The sequence below is a fragment of the Polistes canadensis genome, unplaced genomic scaffold, assembly GCF_001313835.1.
Source record: "Polistes canadensis isolate GaletaPanama2010 unplaced genomic scaffold, ASM131383v1 scaffold_155, whole genome shotgun sequence".
Classification (NCBI taxonomy): Eukaryota; Metazoa; Arthropoda; class Insecta; order Hymenoptera; family Vespidae; genus Polistes; species Polistes canadensis.
In genome coordinates, this window is record NW_014569702.1 from 20,488 (window position 1) to 43,571 (window position 23,084).

General features: G+C 28.6%; 3 protein-coding genes across 8 annotated transcripts; 1 reads left to right on the top strand and 2 right to left on the bottom strand.

Annotated features, from left to right (window-relative positions):
• Window positions 1-2,772: 2,772 nt before the first annotated feature.
• Window positions 2,773-13,570, bottom strand: LOC106788848 (uncharacterized protein C17orf104-like). Of its 2 annotated transcripts, XM_014752502.1 has the most exons (6): window positions 13,503-13,570; window positions 12,583-12,634; window positions 12,320-12,472; window positions 9,604-11,559; window positions 9,216-9,381; window positions 2,773-7,552 (listed from the first exon to the last, which is right to left on the bottom strand). In XM_014752502.1, exons 3-6 carry the CDS (start codon window positions 12,383-12,385, stop codon window positions 7,341-7,343), a joined length of 2,400 nt encoding a protein of 799 aa, XP_014607988.1. In that variant the 5' UTR covers window positions 12,386-12,472; window positions 12,583-12,634; window positions 13,503-13,570; the 3' UTR covers window positions 2,773-7,340. The 2 variants fall into 2 exon arrangements, 1 of the variants encoding a protein (XP_014607988.1); XR_001381948.1 differs by lacking the exons at window positions 12,583-12,634; window positions 13,503-13,570 and adding an exon at window positions 9,013-9,149 and having other exon boundaries at window positions 7,464-7,552; window positions 12,320-12,580.
• Window positions 13,503-18,784, top strand: LOC106788849 (casein kinase II subunit alpha). 4 transcript variants are annotated; one of them, XM_014752503.1, is made up of 8 exons: window positions 13,503-13,699; window positions 14,902-15,133; window positions 15,261-15,372; window positions 15,470-15,682; window positions 16,197-16,391; window positions 16,559-16,910; window positions 17,036-17,113; window positions 17,931-18,784. In XM_014752503.1, exons 2-8 carry the CDS (start codon window positions 15,039-15,041, stop codon window positions 18,044-18,046), a joined length of 1,161 nt encoding a protein of 386 aa, XP_014607989.1. In that variant the 5' UTR covers window positions 13,503-13,699; window positions 14,902-15,038; the 3' UTR covers window positions 18,047-18,784. The 4 variants fall into 4 exon arrangements, with proteins under 4 accessions (XP_014607989.1, XP_014607992.1, XP_014607991.1 ...); XM_014752506.1 differs by having other exon boundaries at window positions 17,036-17,129; window positions 17,931-18,261; XM_014752505.1 differs by lacking the exon at window positions 17,931-18,784 and adding an exon at window positions 17,326-17,812.
• A 2,389-nt stretch (window positions 18,785-21,173) lies between these two features.
• On the bottom strand, window positions 21,174-22,993 carry LOC106788851 (AP-2 complex subunit sigma). 2 transcript variants are annotated; one of them, XM_014752510.1, is made up of 4 exons: window positions 22,540-22,993; window positions 21,986-22,135; window positions 21,714-21,887; window positions 21,174-21,540 (listed from the first exon to the last, which is right to left on the bottom strand). In XM_014752510.1, the coding sequence occupies exons 1-4, from the start codon at window positions 22,540-22,542 to the stop codon at window positions 21,439-21,441; spliced, it is 429 nt and encodes a 142-aa protein (XP_014607996.1). In that variant the 5' UTR covers window positions 22,543-22,993; the 3' UTR covers window positions 21,174-21,438. The 2 variants fall into 2 exon arrangements, with proteins under 2 accessions (XP_014607996.1, XP_014607995.1); XM_014752509.1 differs by having other exon boundaries at window positions 22,528-22,887.
• Between the last annotated feature and the right edge of the window lie 91 nt (window positions 22,994-23,084).

Below are 23,084 nucleotides of genomic sequence, written 5' to 3' on the forward strand. Positions count from 1 at the left end.
GCACTTTTTATTTTTCTTTTATCTTTTTTTTTTCTTTTTGTGTTTTCTTTTAAATAGGATTGTCAAACACATACCTATATAGATATGTACCATCTATTCTTAAACGATGCAGCGTATCATACACACGAGGTGATTAGGTAAACATCTGCGCACATTATTTTCGTTATAAATATAAGCTTGTTCGTACTTTGTTTTTTCAAAAAAGGAACCGAAAAATTATTCCGATTAACGTGAGACAGGAAATTTCATCGTTAATGAAATTAACGATAAGACTCTTTCTTTTGTACGCACGCCTTATACTTTTATACTCTTCGGGACGAATCGATTTTTTTATCGTGACTTTTCGTTTTACGACGGTCTGCAATAATTTTTATACAGATGTTCATTTTAACGCGTTAGAACATTTCTAAATGCGTTTAATTAGTTCGTCTTTTACATACAGTATCTCCCACGAAAAAGCAGCAATAAATTCGTTAATCGCATCTAAGGCCAAAGCTATCCGGAAAGAAAAAAAAAACAAAAAAAGAAAAACTTTCATCCTCATTTTGATATCCACGAGACGGATTTATTTTCTCCACTTTTCAGTCGTCCTTAAATCGATTTATGGATTTTTGTTCTTTAACACGTTCGCTAACACTCCGTTGAAAAATGTTTACAAACCACGTTATACTTTCTCAATCATTTTATTCGACTTAAATAGATATATATTTTTTTGTTTGAAAATTACTTACGTACAAACAGAATAAATTTAAGAAGCTAGCTAAATATTTTGTTTGTAGTCTCACATATATTAAATTTCAATCGTATATTTAAGAATTTTATAATCATAAATATTTATTTATTGTTAAATGTGAGCTGGTCCGTTAACAATAATGCGATGAATGTTGAAAACGAACGTGTTAAATAGTATACATATAGTTAATCGAGAAAATATTAATTAAGTACAAGATACGCATAGAAATACGTATAACGTTAAACATGAGCATTATAGAAAGATGAGTCTCCGTGTGTGGATTATTTAGAATTATTATAAACAGCGAATAAGCTTTCGATGGGTATTATAAAAATGTAGTCAATTGTAAATATTTTAACGCTTTCGTTAATACCGACCTATGTAAAGGCCTCGTATCAACGACTGACCCATATAAAGAGTCGTACCAGGCGAAGATACTCGCATTAGAAAAGAATGCCCTAACGAAAGGGTTAATGATTAAGGAAAAAATAAAACATATATACAATCGAATGAAATTCGATAAAATATAATAGAATATTATGCAGATAGCTTTGTCTCAGCCTTAGGACGAATGTTTATAATAAAAATTCTCTATCGCTTATATACTAACTTTTTATATATCTATACTTTTTCTTTTTGTTTTCTTTTTTTTTTTTTTTTTTTTTTTTTTTTTACTACCACAGCTTTTAAACACATCATTTTCCAGTCATAAGAGGAGCATCACAAGTGAGATAACACGCGCACACGAAAGTGGACAACTTAATAAATATATATTAAATAATTAGAGAAATAATATGCGTTTTGTTAATTTCGTTCGTCTAAATAGTTAACATCGTTATATGTATATGTACTAAGAAATATCTAAAGATCAGGCTCATACTTGGACATCATTGACATATTTCGTTCGTTGATTCGATCGATCGAATGCACGAACAACGAGAATAAAATGCGCATTGAAAGATGTCATTGACAGATTTTGATTGTTTCTAATTGTAGATTTAAATTCCTTACCAAAAATAACAAACAATTCCATTTTTTTTTGTTTAAACGTGCAAATATACTTAGGCGTAAGATATTTTTTTTTTCGTTGCGCACACATTTCGGCTTCTTCGATAAACGTTCGCGATTCTTTTAATCTGCGTTTTTTCTTTTCTATTTTTATCTAAATTTTATATAACAGTCACATATTCGGAAGTTCTATTTACAAAATATTCCTACAGATATAGCGGATAACAAACATTGATCTTTTGGCTATTAATCGATGATTTCTTGTTGTATATTCTCTTGCAAGAATTACGCATCTTTTCAACTTCTTAATTCGAATCTCTCCTTATTTTTCTGTTTTCGACAGAAAAGATAGAGCTTTCGTTAACGTGGAAATCAAAATGACTTTAAGTGCAAAATAATATTCTCTTTGATACACATTATGCGATAAAGAATATAACGAGTCCGTGCATGCGTGTGTATGTATTTGTGTACGTGCAAAAGAAAATAATGCTACTCGAGCTATTAGAAATGCGCAAAAGATCTTTACAAATATCAATTGTATCAATCATTGTGTACTTCGTGTAGTAGTAGCAGTAGTAATATTAGTAGTAATAGTAGTAATAGTAGTAGTTTTATGTACGCAATTGACCATCCACGTACGGCAATGTACACAAACGTATCTTTGTACCAAACGTGTGGGAGGATCATTCTCTTATCTCTCCACATCATGCACACACGAATAAAGCAAGGATACTCGGAGTTTGAATTAAATTATCGTTAAAAAAACATAAACCCACCCGGCCCCTACCCAAAACAATAATAATAACGAAAAATAAAAAGAAGAAGAAAAGAAGGAATAATAAATAAAATATACCGGCTACTTTCGTCGAGCTTTCGTCGAGCTTTTGTCGAGCTTTTATCGAGCTTTTGTCGTAAGAACTGCATAGCTATATACAAATTGGCATTATAGATATCACAGTTACAATGTATGACGACAATCGCAGAAGGAAACTTCTCTTAAAGCATTGCCTTATTTTTTTTTTCTTCGTTTATGTCACAACTAGCACCATATAATGTGTAATGCGTATTAGATACAATATCATTCTTGCATTCTTTCTTTTTTTCTTTTTTTCTTCTCTTGTCGATCGTTATTTAATGTTACGCAATGTAATACATACACCAATTATTATTATTGTTAATATTAATGTTATGACTATTATCATTATTATTATTATTATTATTCGATCGGCTTGTCAACGTTACTTCTTATTATCGTTTACGAACTTTCGATATAGTTTCTTCCATCAAATTTGAGCTTGTATCTATTATGTAATTTTATGTATTTCTATACGTATGTACGTGTTATGTGTATGTGTATATGTATGTATGCATGTATGTATCTCCCTAAGGCTATACTTTCGTTTTCGGATATTATATTAATGTTTCTTTTTTTTCTTTTTCATTATTCTTTTCATAGGATATGCGCGTTTCTTCCCTTTAAAGAAAACCCACCCCAATTATATAGGAGAAAGAGCGATCGTTGAAAAATTACTACCTAAAATTCTAATGCACGCTGAGAAAAAAAAGATGATAATAATAATAAGAAGAAGAAGGAGGAAACGTCGATTCATTGATCTCGATTTAAACTTTCTTTAACGTCTGCTAAAATCCCAAAATAATTACCCGTTGTCTCTAATCAAAATCGCGAATAGGATTTTTGTTTAATTTCATTTTTTTCCCCGGAAAAATACGTAAATCTTAAATCGCACATTTTCGTTTATCGTAGGCACCTTATTTACATGGAGTTTTATTCTCTTTTCGATCAACAAAAGAGAAAGACTATCCTTTATCGTAATCGATCGTAATAATAGGTATATCGTATCAAAAATGAATATGCGATATTGTTTATTTAATCTTTCTCTGTCTCACTCGAGGATAGAGAAACGAAAGCCATGCCCGTGGAGGGTGCACTCTTATACATAAGCCGATAATTATGAAAATAATCGAAAAGTTATTTAAAATATTAAAAGAACATATTTTGATAGAACACGTTATTTTTCAGATCGCACGATTACACATTTAACAAAATGTTTCTCTTTTTCTCAAGAGAATTTTTTCTGCTGGTTACTATAGAAAATTAAAATTATAAAATAATTCAAACACAAATATATCTACGATTTAGGCCATTTTCATAATCACCGACTCATATTTTGCCTCGTGCATATTCTTGTCCCGTAAATACAATAAACTTTAATGCCTATTTATATGTGAAAGAGATAAATACTATATATTATATAACATTTCTTATTCTTTCTTTTTTGCTTTCCATTCGATATCATACGCATGAATATAAGTAAGTACTTAGGTCGTAAAATTGATAAGAAAAGCAATCATTGGTATAAAGTATGACAACAATGGAATCAATCGTTGTACAAATGTATAATGCAACATTATGACTCTTATAAGCACGTATATACTTTGGAGAAATGCGTGCACGTTTTATTTAATTTTTATATCGAGTAAATAATAATATAAACAAATATAATAAAACAAGAAATTTACTAGAAACAGTCAAATTTATATAGGCTTGCGCTTTTACAATTTACAGCTTCCCTATGATAACCTGAAGAAAAAAAAAGAAACACAAACACACGCTAATTATAAATAATTTAATAAAAATGTAATAATTCGCACATGTTGTACGTGCGCGTGTCGCCTATTACGATTTATGTTAGACTTAATGTTTAATCATTCACTATTTTCTAATTATTTTCAAATCAACAAAGAGGATAAATTATTTAACATTATCACGTGTGTTAATATACTAGATGTTCAACTCATGTCCTTGATTATATTGAAAAGAAGACTTGTTTCGTGGCAAGTTGTGAGGTAATGTTACACAATAGGCAATAGATTATTGTATAAACTAATGCAACACAGTCTAGTATTGTAGTATTGCAACGTTTTGTATCTGCATTAATGTCAATTGACAAGTTTACAAATAATTTGTGGACAAACAGTTGAACAGCCAATAATAATATTCATATATAAGATCATATTAAAAAAGAAAAATCAATATAAATTAATAAAAGAAATTCCCTGATAATATATATTTGAAAAACTAAAACACAACTTTCAACATTTGGAACGACCACTCAATCATACTATACACGCTACCGAAGACATATCTATCAACATTTTTTTTTGTTTCAATTGCTTTAGAAATCCTTGCAATTATATACAAATACATAAATAATGCATGCTCCCGAATGATAAGTATTTTCTTATACAGATTAAACCTTAACTGGGGATGTGGTAATTAGCTTTTACAGAAATACAATCTGATTGGCCCCAACATTTAGATATTCATAAAATTGTTAAACATAGTTGTACAAAAATAGCATTGCCGTTTGTATGATTAGCTAGAATTATGAGGCCATAGGAAATCGAAATAAAATAAATGTAAATTTTATCGACGTAACAGAAACTTCCCTTTTCGTTAATTATAATTAATTTCATTCGTGCATAAATATATGTTTGGGCAGTGAAATCCTATTGACCTCACATCCCTGGTTAAAGTCAACCATAATTAAGCGTAGCAAGTTTGCTAACAGATATATAAAGTCTTAGAAACTAGAGGTTTCACTTAACATGAGGTAAAACTAATAATAAAATATAACGTGAAAAAACAACTGCTTTCGTTAAGCATTATAATATATCAACTAAATTTATACTTTCCTAAATTCATGATGTAAAATGATATACAGTAGCGACACAAATAATAATAATAATTTAAAGCATGTGTAGGCTTCCACATTTCAACGTCATATCTGAGTGAATCTGCATTTAAAAGTGGGCGGATGTGATATTAGTAGAAAGAAGATACGACTGTATCTTTTATAGCTTTGAAAAAGAAAAAAAAAACCATTCTACATCCTAATGTTCTAGAAGATCTAAGGAATTCATTATTCTCTTATTTTTAAAAATGGAGTAAATGCAGAAAATTCCTGAATTACAAATACATATTCATTATTTTTCAAGACGTGTTAATATTCCGCGCTAAATCCTTAAAGAGAATATATTTAAACATTTCTAAACTACGTATATAATATCTTTCCAAAAATGTGCTCTTAAAAGAAGAAAAATGTACTTTATTTCTAAAATTCTTGTACTAAGTACCTCAAAAAACAAAACAAAGCATACACTTCGATAGAAATGTGTTATGTTTTGTAAGTAATTGAACTACATCTATTATCCATTAAATAATGATATATCTAAAACTGTCGTTACTATATTTCGCAAACCCTATTTTGTTAATGTATGTAATATGCATTATACTATATCAGGCAGCAGTGGTTAGGTCATTTAAATATTTTGTCCATAGCATTACCAAGTATAATGTTTTAATTAAATTATTCAAATATTCCCTTAACACCGATTAGATGCTCAAGGCAGTTTTAAGATCACACAGACCCAACGACTCGCATCAAAGAAGCCAACACAATGTGTCGCTATTGTATATTTTACTCTTCAATGTACTATAATTACTATATTACTAATTTATTAAGACATCTCTGCTTGCCAGAAATATCATCTCGTTGTTATTATGCACACTCACAAGATTATGTTACATCTATGCACACAGATATGTGTAAATGGACGATATATGAAAAGTTTAGCACGTGTACATAAATGTCATGTGATTGTGCGTTCATCAGTGAATACTCTGTACCTAATTTGCGCATTAATCTTATATGCAACCAACGTATCTTAAGTATATGTACTACACGAGTAATGCACATAGTACAATAGTTAGCATTTGAATTACATTTTAAAGACAACAGAAACGTTGCATATATCGAAATGAATCTGATTGCACCTTTACAAATATTGATCTTTTAAAGTATTGGAGAATATATAATATCACCTAAAGTTTCGAAGGAATTGTCTACTTGATACACATCTGGGTCATATATTTAAGGAAGGCCACATTGAACTAGTCTAAAATATTATTTCCTATTATCTAAATCAATATTGATAAAATGTAGCCTAGATCGTTTATCCTATGGCGCAACTGAGTAACAGTCAAATTATTAATCATTTGAGATGCTTGCATAGGAAGAATTTTGTTTGTATCGATTAAAAAATTCCATGAATTTAGAAAAGAAATACATGTTTCTACAATGACTGATAAAGAAAATCGGCATTATTTTCATTTTACTTTCTATAGTACCATCAAGTAAGCAAAGTTTACGTACAATTATGTGATGTACACTCGGACAATTAATTGTGCACATCAAAATACTCCATAAACACTCTTTATATTATAAGATATTAAGTATTGAATACACATTAAAAAACTATGGAGTTACAAACAACTTGTAAAAAGTTAATAGACTTAGCTTTCACAGATGTGAACTAATAAAAGTGGAAATATTTTCTCCCTTTAAGTTTAACACACTTAGCTCTCCAGTAGCTTTTGTATTTAGTGCCATTCTAAGTTTTAAAGAGAAGATTATTAAAAAACATTTCCTATAAGCCATTGAAAAATCTTTGTGAATACTAAATACATAAAAAGCTGTTATCAACCGATGTAGAAGTGAGAATTTTTATGAAATCTTTAATTATTATTAGAAAAATTGCTAGTACCAGCAGTTTTCTGATTTTCAATACGCTTTATCACAAGGACTGGATCAGTAGAAGTCTCAATGATTTTCTTCTCTAAATCCAAATCGCACAACAACGTTGCTTGCATTGCATTATACATACCGCTTCTTGCATACCGAGATGCCTTCGTCAATTCATGAACACTGTTGGCCAGAGTTAATATATCTGAAAGCAGAAAAAATAGATTGCATAAATATACTATTTCCCATTAGTTATCTGCAAATGATTTTCCGTTTTCATTAATACAAACTTTTAATATATTTATTACAATTTAATAGTACCAATACAAATGTAAGTTCAAGTATATCTCAAGATTTGGAAATTTGGTAATAAAAAATTACATTTTAAAAGGTTTTATTTATCTTTGATAAAAAAAAAAGTTTCATTTGTTAAAAATTGAATAGATATATACAAAATTAAAATAATATTAATCATTTTTATAAAAAAAAAATTATTTATAAAATTTATATTTTCAATAAATTATGATGTACCTAAAAATTAACATGCTATACTAAAAATTCATGATTCTTAATAATGTAAATATATCGATTTATTCATAATTCTACTTGAACATATCAGAAATACCTAAAAAAAAAAAAATGAAAATAAACCTCTTTTTTCGATAACACATGCTATGGAATTTTGTGCAGTGAGATACACAATACCTGAAAATAATCATCTTGAATATTACATCAATGATATTTTAATGATATTCACAATGATTTTCTTAATTATTTATATCTTACATTATTATATTGAAGACTTACATTAATTTTCTTTTTTTCTTTGAATATAAGGAGCATCGAGTTTATGCAAGAAATTCATATTCTTTACTGTTTTTACATATTTCAAAAAATATGTTGTTCAAATAAAAGAGAATTAATAAANGGGGATTTTATACGTAAAATAAAAATAATATTATTTTATTTTTCTCTCTCACACGAATGTATGAAAATAATATATATATATATTATTTGTGTGTTTATATATATAATACACCATATATCGTAAACATAATATCAGGAAGATCTTTGGTGACTTTCGGTTTAGGCAAATATACATATTTTGATCGCAACATGTATTACTAAAAGATACTATTAACAAACTACTACTGCTACATGGTAAGCTAATGCATTTTTTTATAAGAATCATATAAATGTTATAATACGATCATGACAAGTACAAGTATATTCTAAAGAATAAACTTTAAATAAAAATATATGTGATTTCTAAATGCAATGTTGCAGATATCTATCTCTCTCTTTTTTTTTTATATATATAAAAGTACTATATATCTACCACTAATTTATTTATACATATAAAGATATTCTCATTCAAACTATGTGAAATAAAATTTCATTTAATATCTCAGGCTATTCTTTGGATCTAATTTAAGAAAATTTGTCTACAAAAAATCTATTTCAAAGCACCCCAACTTTATCGAGATGTACAGGAGTCATGGACTCGATATAGAATGTGTGATAAGAAGCAGTTACTTAACAGGACACATATGTATCATTATCATCATCATCATTATCATCAAAAACATACTCTGAATACAGACAGGATTATAAAAAAAAATAAAATAAAAATAATTGAAATAAAAAAAAATATATGCCACTCACATAACCGTTGTGTCTGTGATCATCCGTATTATGTTTTTTGCTACACGGATCCGGGTAGCACTTGAATATTGATAGAACCATAACAATATCGAGTTACACCAATAGACACATGAGCGAGCTCCTTAGCGAAAGCAATGCTGTGCAATAATTCGTGTATTATATAACACAATATCATGGATAAAACAAATAAAAGTATATCTTACCATTATCATTATATACGAGAATGCAGTGAGGATTTTCTTTTTGACGTTTGGTAGCATTAGCGATCTCCTGCTTTCTACAGTCTTGAACAAATTTGATTGCATCTAGCCAATACTGCATTGCCTTGTGTATACGTTGATTCATTGAACTTCCACGCAAGCACTCCATCTGATAGAGAAAATGAATGCAATTATGTATTATTCATAGATAATTTAAGAAAAAGTTATCAAATATAATTATTTAATTGTGCAAGTTTTCTTCATTTTCTCTCAAAAATGTCTTTAAACTAGAGTTATTGTATATTTTTAAAATGAAATATATTTATAAAATAATTTAACGATTTTTTAATCTAGTACATGCAGCAAAAATCAATATAATTGTAGTATTTACTTTGGTTATTAACGTGATCACCCGGGCATGTTCTCGTAGATAATCAATAATTAACCGATCTACTCTTGATGGATTTCCTTGCAGTCGTGGAATTGGTATATTATTTGCGCTGGTTACTCTTTTTCCAGGAAACTGAGCAGCCAATCCAGCCTCGCATTTTTTTCTTTCTTTTTCTAATTGTTTAAATTGTTCATAAGTTTGTTCTAATCTAAGATGTAATATACTTGAGGGACCTGTACGTCTTGCTATGGTATTACTGCCTTTAAGATTGAGTCCTCCACCATATAAAACAGAATAAATAGGTGGAATAGGAAATGGAACAGGAACTGGCATCATTGGAGAAAATAATCCAGGTCTTCCAGTAGTCATGTTTGGTATTAGCGTTGAATTAAACATTATATCAGGTGGTGGAATATTAGATATATTTTGAACACTTGGCATTTGATGTTGTTTAATGACATAATTGAAAACATCTCTTCCAAGAGCAGAATCATTAATTTTATTGGTCAAGCGATTTCTTGATGTAAAAGCCACTTTATCAGATGAACCAAATGATTGCATTTTGTATGCAGGATTGACATGAGATTGCTTTAAATCCTTGTGATACGGCGTAAAGTTTTGCGACAAAGTTTTCAAGTTCTCCACGTTCTTTGTAATGTTGTGTTGATAATTATGATAATCGTATTTAACTATTGCCTCATTCTCATCTCGCGGACTTATATTTTTTGGAAAACCGATAGAGGAGTAGATTTTTGTTTCGTTAGTCTTTGGCTTAGTATTTATAATCTTTAATAAATTATTATCAGTTCTATGGTCATAGTTACTACTAATGCAAATATTCTCATTTGTGTCTAAATTATTAATAGATGGCACAGTGTATTCATTAGTACAAGGAAAACAGTCAATTGGATGCTTATGGTTTTGGTCCACAGATCGTTCTAACTGATAATTAGATGTTTGTTGATGTAATAAGCAAACTTGTTCGTTATTCATAGTAACATTTCCAGTACTTAATCTAATAGGTTCATATAAATCTTTGTACTCTGCAATATTATTGTGTTGCGTATTATTTCCAAAACAATTCTGCAGAGTTATATCGCTAGAAGTGAAATGCTGCAGCGGAGAACTTGTTCCAAAAGAAGCATTCGTGTTAAGATTTATCATTGCCGAGCTTGGTCTATAAGTTTGATTATTTCCAGTCATATTGTACACATCGTGAGTCGCAACTGTAGGATTATCGTGTAAATTCAAAGGTGCGTTTGATCTAAAGTTATTATAGTATACTGCTTCATTCATAACAGCCAAATTTGGTGATTCTGAAGCTAAATTTAAAGCATCATTAAAATTTAAATCCGAATCGATAGACGATCTAATCCGTTGATAATTTGTTAACGTATCTTGCGTAGTCACTGGAGTCATTAAAGTTTCTGGCCAACTAGAAGACTGTTTGGTATAATTTATTTCATCTGATGTCAATAAATTATTACAAACTGATGGGTTAGTTATACTACAGCAACTTTCATTGGTAGAGTGCACAGCATATTGATGAGAATTACTATTATATCCGCTTCCTATCATTCCACTAGTGTACAAATTTCCTTGATCTGCTGTTATAACAGGTTGTTCCATACATCCATTCAGACTTAACGTTCTTAACTCTTGACAAAGATTACTAGAATTTTGATCGATTATAGTTGAACTACAACTATTGTTCAGCAATTTGTTCAGCTGATAGTGATCATTACAATCAATGGCATCATTTTGGGAAATCTTTAAATTATCCTCCATTCTATCGGCATTGCAAAAATGAGGTAATGATAAAAATGGAAAACTGCTATTATAGCTACTGTTATACGTATGATCATTGATGGTAGAGTCATCGTCAAGAATTTTAGAAACTAAATCATTAACCATTGAATTGTTTAAATCTTGATTGTCTTCATCTTCCAAATTCATCTAAAAAAACAGATGACAAAGATTTTAAATCGTCGATATCTAAAATATAATGGAGAGTTCAAAAATATAGTGTGCTATTTTAATATAATTTTTGAATTAGTTTGTTATTTAAAATTATAAAAAGTCATTTCAATAATTAAAAATATAAATAATAAAATATTTAATATCTATAAATAAAAGAAGACTATCTTTAGATAATCTCTTAATTAATATTACTCAATAAATAAAATGTTTAATTTTATTTTCAAAATGATTTTCAATTTTGTGAACATAAATTATTATGAAATGATGATGAAATAACTAGACAAAAAATTAAAAAAAATAGTTATATAAAAAATTGAATTGATACAATCTGAATAACTTAAATGATATGTTTATTTAACTAGATTGTTCTAACAGAAGTAAACGGTGCATTGTTTATTGCAAATGATTTTTAAATCTGAAACAATTGCGAAACTTTATCCTACAACGAATAAGGAGAATCGTATCGATGTAACATGTAACAAAGATAAACTTTTATTAATTAGAAAAGATTTAAATGAATGTCTAATTAAAATTTAAATAGTTCATCGAGTAATACTACGATTTTGAAAAAGAAATAAATGCAATAAAAGTAGATTCTTCGAATTGTCATTCGTTATTCGTAGAGCACTAAAGTATCTCGATCGAAATGATTTGTTTCGCTGTAGTTAAGAAAAGTGTAAAAAGTCAAACTTCGCAATAGTGTCTCGATTTGTAAAGTTGAAAAAAGAATTTTTACCTTGTCAACACTGAAACGATTGTTGCTAATAATCGTAGCTACATCGTGCACCTCGGATAGAGCCATTTGTTAAAAAAACACTTTGATGATGAGCTCCTCTGCGCGTCATTACCCTTTCACTCATGCGGCTCCTGCTTGCCTATTGTATACGTTCTGAAAACACAATTTAGATTGCATTTCTATTCCCATAAAAAAGACGTTTACACATTCAGCATTGCGGGCCCGTATACATGGATTATACCCCGCGAACTACTTACTCTCACCTCTCACTTTTTATATAACGGTTTTCTTTCGTCCAATGATAACGGTTCGATCCTAGGGAATATCAGTTATTAAGCGAGAGACTAGTAAATTTCTTCAATAAAAAATTGCGCGCGAAAAAAAGATCAAGTGATATAAATAAAACAAAGAAAACGAGTACGAAAAGAATGTTTTTAGAACCAAACTTAAAATCACTTAGTTATATTAAAACTATGTACATGTATATAAGTATATACATAATGTATAAAGTAGATTGTTTAAAATTGTTATTTGTTTAGTAAAAGAAAACGTTCTATTTCACTTTTTTACATAATTATTATAAATACAGTCATTTTAATTTCATTTTTATCTTATATATATGTGTATAGATGAAGATTTTATGACATACAATGAAAATATGCTTTTTGAAGTTATGAAATATATATTTAATTTGATTAACTTTTTCCAAATAATTTAAAATTCAAATTTCATATCGATTCGGCCAAAATCGAATGAGAATCGTATGGTTGGTATTAACAGTTACGATTTACCTTATTATTTTCTTTTTAAATACTAATAGATAAATAAATATTACATGTTTAACACTATTAATATATAATTATTTTAATTTTTAACGATTACTACTATTAAAGATATAAGATATTTATTATTGTAACTTCGTTTGTTAAAAAAATAGAACTTTTTCAATGTCAGAAGTTTAAAAAAAAAAACAATCGATTTGGTTCGATAGTTATAAACTTTGTATATAATAATTTGAACAAAAAAATCTTGTTTCAAACGACTGCAATAATAATTTCTTATATATAAATGATATTAGGTAAAAGTATATACATATATATATACATTTGTATATTAATAGGAATAATATAAAGTTAATTCGTTGGCAGCATCGAAAATAAAATTGGAGTCGTTTTCTACCTACTGTTTGTAAGTTTGTGGTTGGGTGCCGGCTGCCATCTTGGACCTCGCTCGTTTGAGAAGCCGGCCGCCCGTAAAAATCTCGAGTTTGTCAAGCTCACGCGGCCTCAGGAATCCCACACGCAACTTTCTTAGTATTGCAACTAATTAGGAATCCTATTGCAGTAAAAAGAGTCAAAATTTGGACGCGGAATGCTTTAGGTGAGCCCGAAATAAGCTAACATCGGTTGTCCTACCGCGATGGCGTGTGATTTTCTTCATACATGTGTGTTCGTGTCTTATGCGTGTGCATGCCTCTACTCCATGCGCCGATAATAGAATATTTTTTACATTTCAATCATAATCCAAAAAAATAACCATCCGCACGTTTCTATTTGCCTATATATTCTTTAGTTTTATTTACTACAAATAATCTTAACAAATAGACATTTTTTAATAGAGAAACTCTAATAAGTATTTCAACCAAATATAAGGCTTATATATCTTATAATCAATAAGTATCTACATATACTTTACTTTGTTATTAGATACTGTTGCATTTCTTTTAATCAATTTTACTTTACTTCATAAAATACTTTCTTCTTCAAAAAAGATCTTTGCTTCTACTTAATTGTATATATTTTTCATCATAAGCGTAAACTTAAGATATTAATGAGAATCCTATGCTATTATTCTTATATTTATCTTATTCTTCGTTAATGCATGCTGTTAATTATATTCTATGGTTAATCAACCGATATACCATTTCTTAACACATTTTGCACATTGAATTAAACACTATCGACATACATTGGATCATTTAAAATTTTATACATAACGCATACACATCTAATATACATATTTGTATAAATAACATAAATATTAATAGAGTAATTTGACTAAGTTTTTAATAAGCTTAAGCATGTATAATTTCAGCAATAATTATTGTGCACATTAATGCATAAGTTATTTTTTGATCAAGTAGTATTTCTTCAATTTGTATACAAGTTAATAGCCAAATATTGTTACGGTTTAGATGCCTTAGAATATTTTGATACTTAGTTTTAAAGTTGGCTTCAAAAAATGCATTTTTTAATTACTTGTAATAATAATGGTCATTGTGTTCTTTTGGCACAAAGTAATGAATATATGTTTTTATAAAAAGTAATATACATTTTATACACAAATGTTCTATTTATATAATAAATAATTTAAAGCTTATAAAAATTATTTTTTATATTCATCCAAATATAAAGTTAAAATTTTTTTTGTCGTATTCATTTGTTGCCATCTTATTGCATGAATCCATAGTTCATTAAATTAGATTATATAAAATTATAATTAACTGTCTCGTAGAACGTATTATTTTCCTACAATTTGATCTAAAATTTGTAGTTTTATTTAATTATTTGTTCGCTATTTAGGTTTACTTTTGTTAGCACGTGCTTGTGGGTGGACAAGTGGAAAACTAAGATTAATTAGTAACAATAAGAATTCGGAAGTTGGTCAAGACAGCGCAACTGTCAATAAACCAAATAGAAACACACATATACTTGAGAAAATGGCATTACCAAGTAGAGCAAGAGTTTATGCAGAAGTGAATTCACACAAATCTAGAGACTATTGGGATTACGAATCATACGTTGTTGATTGGGGGTAAGTTAATAAAAAATACTTAATATTTATACTCTTCAATCAATAATGACTTATAATCGAATGTAATAAACATAAGACGAGAAGTTAACTCAATGTAACGCATTTGTATTTTCTTTTCTTTCTATAGACAGCAAGATGATTATCAGTTAGTAAGAAAACTTGGCAGAGGAAAGTATAGTGAAGTATTTGAAGCCATAAATGTAACGACCACTGAAAAATGTGTTGTTAAGATCTTGAAGGTATCATAGATAATGTGCAATATGTTTTCTAATAATATTAAAATATATTAATAATATAATATTATTAATTTTTTTAAATATTTGTTTGTCGTTATAGCCTGTAAAAAAGAAGAAAATAAAAAGGGAAATTAAAATCTTAGAAAATCTTAAAGGAGGGACCAACATAATTACACTCCAGGCAGTTGTTAAAGATCCAGTATCAAGGACGCCGGCACTGATTTTTGAACATGTCAACAACACAGATTTCAAACAGTTATACCAGACTCTAACAGACTACGACATAAGATACTACCTCTACGAATTATTAAAAGTGCGTGTATAATTAATTGCAATGGAACCAAATATCAATCCATGCAGAATCTTCGAGATTATTGTTTTGATAGATGTAGGTGTTTATGTAGGTTCAAGAAAGAGCTCGACAAATACTTATTTCATATCTATTTATTTATTATTTTTATTTTTTAAGATATGAATTATAATTACATTTAAAGAAAAACAATTGATAAATGTTTCAGTTTGTGCTTAGTTTTCAGTGCTCAAACTATGTCAAATATTTTAAATTTAGATAGATATTCAAATTAATTGTCTGATAGATAAAATGTGAATATGAGATAAAAAGTAAATTATGAAGTAGCAACTTTATTTTTTAGTTAGTTATTCTATTATAATATGTGCAAATTGTTATTTTAATTATTTTTTTGTAACATTTCAAGTGTCTCTTGTGATAGTTTGGTTAAATATAGTATGATAAATACTTTGAAAAATCTAAAAAATATAATATAAGACTACGTAATAATATTTCGGAATATTGTGATTTTACATAGGCATTGGACTACTGTCACAGCATGGGTATAATGCACAGAGATGTAAAGCCGCACAATGTTATGATAGACCATGAAAACCGAAAGTTGCGGTTAATTGATTGGGGTCTAGCAGAGTTTTATCATCCTGGGCAGGAATACAACGTTCGAGTAGCTTCACGCTATTTTAAGGGCCCAGAACTTCTTGTAGATTATCAGGTGTGTTATTTAAATATACGTGTGTTACTATAATTAATATTAAGTTTATGTCAGCTTTTTTTTTTTTATGTCATGGGTGACTAACGTGGCAGTCAACGTGTTCATTTTTCATATTATATTACACATATATGCATATATAAAATGAGAAATATTATTTTTGTTTTTAGATGTATGACTACTCCCTAGATATGTGGTCGTTGGGTTGTATGCTCGCGAGTATGATTTTTAGAAAAGAACCATTCTTTCATGGACATGACAATTACGACCAACTAGTTAGAATCGCAAAAGTTCTTGGAACTGAAGAACTATTGGAATATCTTGATAAATATCATATCGAATTAGATCCTCGTTTTAATGACATATTAGGAAGGCACTCGCGTAAGCGTTGGGAACGTTTCGTGCATTCGGAAAATCAACACTTAGTTTCACCCGAAAGTCTTGATTTTCTCGACAAGCTATTGCGTTATGACCATTTTGAAAGACTCACGGCACGTGAGGCTATGGACCATCCTTATTTTTGTAAGTAAATTAAACAAACAAAAAGAAAATATATGAAAAATATTAATACTTCATTACAAGCTAATTCGTATATTATCCGAAAATTAGCAGAATGAAATATGTATATATTGTATTTTAATTTATAGTTCCCATAATAAAAGAACAGGGTCGATTAAATATGGTATCATCATCACCTACTCCCATGGCAGGCTCATTGCCTGTAGGTGAGTAGCAACCTAGGTAAATGTCACACAAATTTCAACTATTTTTATTCATATGTTAAGAAATGAAAATCTTTTATATATCCTATCCATACCTAACATATATACCTTTTTATTTTTTAAATATATAAAATATATAATAATTTCTCTTATTGTAATTTATGATCTTGTAATATTAATAGAAATATTTCTGAATTTTCCGTAACTACTTCCAGGTGGAAAATTGTAGACACCATTCTATTTATATCATATGATAAAAACAAAATGTGTATATGAATAGTAAAAGAAATGATAGGAATACCAATATTAACAACTAAGAGGAATGTTGGAATATATAAGAATACAATATAGTTGTTACGTTTAATCTTATTTTAAGAATATTATATTAAGAGATAAAATTGTTAACTCTTTGAGAAATAATTGTAATTAAATGCGAATTCAAACTAATCACTTGTAGATTTAAGTACGACATTCCTTTAAAAAATCATGTTTTTATTAGTATTCCTATGTTAATAACAATTGTAAAGATCGATATATATATACAATTTCAAAACTTTACTACCATTTTTGCATGTATTGATACCTTGTATTAATTACTGTTTTCCATAAGATCTCTTTTTAAATTGATTTGTATATATAAATATGTGAATTATATTCATATATGCACATATATATCATGATGTATGTGTGCGTGTATTTAGTTAATTTCTCTTTTTTTTTTTGTTAATACCCATACAAATCCTGTTATATCTTTCACTGGGTTAAAATAATTCAAACATCTATAACTCGAATAAATTTGCTAATTAGAAGGTCGTTGCAGATGACCGTAGCATGACTGTGAACAGCTTACCAGTTCATGGAACAAATGGATCGGGAGGTATGGACGGAGTTACAAGTGGGGTTCTGATGCCCTTGGAAGAACTGCGTCCACTTTAATAAGTTCAGTATTTCTGAACTATACACTAACTCCCAGTCTACATCCTAATACAACACAGCAACAGCAGATATATTGTATCGTCAACTACATATTCCTCTGCACCACAATCATTCTGGTTTGTAACAACGGCTTCATCGATCCCGTCATTAAGACTGAGATATCTCACATTGCCCATTACTCTTTGAAAGATCTGTAAAAAAAAAAAAAAAAGAGAGAAAAAAAGAAACGACAACAAGAACATTTAAAAAATTATTCAATATTCACAATGTACGTAAGTAGAAGTTCGCGAAGTAAAAAAAAGGTTTACAGTACGAAAATCTAATATAAATAAGATACATGTCCAGTACAGATTGGCCCGGGCTGTATGTGATATCAAATACAAAAGAATGTATTATTTTTTTCATTCTGTAATTGCCCCATACTGTATTATATTTTTTAACGTTGCTGTTATCGCATTTGTGTCGAGTCTATGACGCATAAGGAGATGCGTGTAGATAATAATTTTATTTAAAAAAGAAAAAGGGGTGGTCACGTTAATGCTGACACACGGACGTCTTATAATGGCAGAAATATGAGACGACAACCACATACATACACATTCATACACAGTTTTTTCACACGCTCACACTTATACGCGTACCTTAGGCCATTCGGTTTAGTACTTTTAACGATGATAAAAATGTTCGTTTATATCTGATACCACAATGATAGTTGAATAAAATGTTTGTTATAGCCAAGTACTCTTTGTGCTCTGTGAATACCTGTGCATCCAGCAGTAGATGCTACCGACGCTGGTCGGCCATCACATTATTCTACAAGAATTAGGAAACCATCAATTTGGAAGTGCAATGTAAGATAAATTCGACACATAGAGATCTCTCAACAATTAATCGATTATGTACGTTTCGTCGTGGTCTTTCTCTTTTTCGTATTTGACTAAAGATGATGATTTTCTTTGGTCTCTTTTTTTTTTTTTTATTCTTGGGATATCACCAAAAGTCAAAAATAGATTTATCAGAAGATTAGAATTCCTCGTGATAACATGCATGCTATTATTTAGTTCAAGCAAATACACAGGTACTTTTACCAAAAACAACTTGGCATGAGATAGCGCCTGACAGAACTTCTTTTACATACTATCAATATACGTAATTAGATCACATCCCCCAACATGGCATTATATATGTATGTGTATACTTGTACATTTGGCGCGTCTGGTCCGTCTTTTAAAAACATAATTTTACATTATTGGTTTTTTTTTAATCATCTAGCCGACTGTCATGTAAACCGATATCACGTGATTATCCTATGAATATATGAAAGAAAAGCACACATTAAATAATTCGTCGTCAAGAAATCATGAAGAGGGGCATGCTTGTAAACAATGTACAGTAATAATGAAACACACTCCACTTGCATGCTGCTATCATTTTCGTACTATTTTTGACAGAAATTTATTAGTTCCTATATACATAATAATAATAATTGTTCATAGAAAAAAGATCAATTGAACGTTATTTGTACATTTTCATGTAAACAACCTTGACTGGTATCAAGCGGAGTGTGGTGAAATTTTTAAATCGAAAATGAAATGGAGAAATGTTCTCTCAACGTGTTGTATCTACGAAATAGCATTTTTTTTTTTTATTGTCACTGCGCCGTTTAAACCTTTTCTTCTTCATGTATGAATATTACCATACTGTACATGTTTCTATGTGCGTGCATGCTGTGTGTGTGTGCATGTATTTTACAAATTGCGCACGCACACAGCGAAATGTAGATTGACGAATGCATTAAAAATTGAAAAATACTAATTAAAAATGAGAGAACGTAAAGAATGATGAAAAAACAGTTAATTAATAATCCGTGTACGCAATGAAAGTAACCGCTAATAATGGAGATATATATATATATACATATATATATATATATATATTTCTTTTAGGATAATTTTATTGCCATTTAACGAAATTATCATTGCTCGCACATGGCAAGAGGCATTTAATTTTAGTCCTTTATAAATGGCAAAACGGCGCTATTGTATTATTTCGCCCAAATTTGATATCTCTCTCTCTCTCTCTCTCTCTCTCTCTCTCCCTCTCTCTCTCTCTCTCTCTCTCTCTCTCTCTCTCTCTCTCTCCCCCTCCCTGTTCATATACGTTAAGTTTATCATAATCTAGTTTAGTTTTATAGAAAAAATATATTAAATAATTACTATTTAAATAAGCAAATTAACTTGAGATATAATAATAAATTGTCAAGACAAAAATGACAAATAATATATTGCGCTAGCTTCTCTGTTGCATTATATTATTACTATATAAATACATGCTAATTTTGGGGATATTGGAGTATCTGGAAAAAGAACAAAGTTGCTCGATCATTTACTGTTATGTATCGGTCAGTTTTTTTCTGTATCGTTCAGACTTTTATTTTTTTTTCTACAAAAGAAATTCTCTAGAAACAAATTCATTTATCATTTTAACTGGATCCTACAATCAATTTTTGTTGTATCAAATGCCACGAAAGAAAAAACCTATATTATGATAAATATATTTTTTTTTTGGTCATGTGTAGAAGGAAATCTAATGGTTGCTGAATATTTTAATATGGTTGAGATATGACAATAAAATTTGCCAAAGTGCACAGAACCGATGTCTCTCTCTCTCTCTCTCTCTCTCTCTCTTTCTTTCTCTCTTTCTCTCTCTTTCTTATTTAATAGAATACGAGAAATTAAACATTTCGCATCTTATATCATATGTTTTAAAACAATATTTTTTACATCAGGTACACACACACATTAACAACATTGACTAACATACGATTATAGATGATTATTCTTTGTATATGCACAAAGAAAGTGTGTATACATAACACGGTAATATTACATAACATTTCTGCTTGAAAAAAATGTAACGACACTGAGATATGAGTGTTCTGTAGAATTAAATAAAAAAAAAAAAGAAAAGAAAAGGAAATACAATCTCATTTGTAACTAAACAATAAACGTGTTCATCTCTTATTTAACTTGTGATATAATCTCAATTATAAACCATCAATTTATCTTCTCGTCTAAATTAATTTAATTTGAATTATTATTTTTAAAAGAAATTAATGTGAAATAGATATTTTTTAATTATATGTATTGTTTCATAAATAAGACAAAAAATAGGAACATATATTATACTCGAATGGTAAACTTACGTTTATAATTGTTATTGTGCTTTCGTAATACGATATTTATTTATAAGATTATGAATAACGTAGCTATAGTATAGTATTCTTGAATTATTTTCAATAATTTAAACGCATTGTAAATTAAACAATTATCAATTTTCATGATAAATAAACAATCTTCAAAGTATCAGTAGACGATACATTATAAATAGATTTATTCTAAGGAATTCAACATCAATAACTGTTTTAACACTTTAGTTTGACTGGTCTCTCTAATTTCACCAGCTAGAAACATCTCATCTACCACCGTATACACCTGAAAATATAATACATCATTGATAAAACTTAAGAAAGAGAAAGAAAAAATATTCTACGAATTTACTATTATCAAAAATTATCAGAAAAATTATCAGAAAAATTACAGAATTAGCGATAGCGATAAAATCTTTTTCTTTAATTATAAAAAATTAGATATGCAGCAATTGTTACCTTGTAAAAGTTAAACACCAAATCCAATTCGCATACATTGTGAAAATATTCATTTAAGACCTCTACAAAATTGTGAATTGCTTCCAAGTAACAAAGATTATTATCATTTACGTCCACGCAAATGCAAAAATATAAACCTGCATATCGTCTATAAACAATCTTAAAATTGCGGAACTAAAACATATATTTGATTCATTTAAAGACCAATTGAAAACAAAATTAATTTATTATTATAGTAAAACACGTTACAAATGTATCATTTGTTAACTTACTTCTACAAAATTAGTATGTTTGGCATCTCTAACAGTAACTACTGCATGAACTTCTTCAATCAATTTTTGTTTCTCATCGTCATCGAAATTCATATACCATTTAGCAAGTCTAGTTTTACCAGCTCTATTTTGAATTAAAATAAAACGAATCTAGAATAAATCATTGAATATTTTTAATATAATTTATTGCTGTTTGTGACTTACCTATAAATAACATTGATAATTTACAATATAATTAAGCCACTTTGATGACCCTTATGCAATTAAAGTTATCTTCTTTTCTTTCAATTTTTTAATGATTATTACAATAAAAAAGATAATAGTAGAAAAAATCGAATTTTTAAATATCAGTTAGTTGAAGAATCAAAAGTAACATTTGTACAAATGTCATATATAAATATATGTTAAAACTAATCACAGATATAATGTATAGAATTGCTTTTTCGATGTTTAGTTATTATATTTAAATATGAACGAGAAATATGTCGAATAAGGTTATGGACATAACAAAAAATAATTTAAAAGATCTAATATCTATTCACCCCAATACTTGCCATGATTGTAGAGTATGTAATTACTTCAAAATATTTTATTTGAATAATTTAATAGGTAAATTTAATCCTATTCACTTGGAATGTTTAATTACTACCGATGACATTTGTCGAATATCCACCCTCTGTGGCTATCTTATTTCGCGGCCATAGACAATATCGATATATATCGAAAATTTAACTTATCAAACATAACAATTGTAATTTATCGAATATTCTATCGTAATCATTATCGATATCTATTTTTTATCGTGAGATCAATAAAAATTATTGTAATTTATAACCTATAATCGAATCATGTTCTTGAAAATAATACCAACAAATATTTCTCCCTATTTTCAATGTTTTATTGCAATTAGTTAAAAGAGAAATCATCTCGTTTCAGTATTGGTTATTCGCTTAAATTGTCTTAAATAGATTCTAGATTTGAATAATCAACGAAGAGATACAAAAGAAAAGAAATCTTTATTAATAGTACTTATTTTTAATGACGATACGTATTTGTATTTCTCACGTATATATATTGTTATTATTTAGAATGTTTTCTT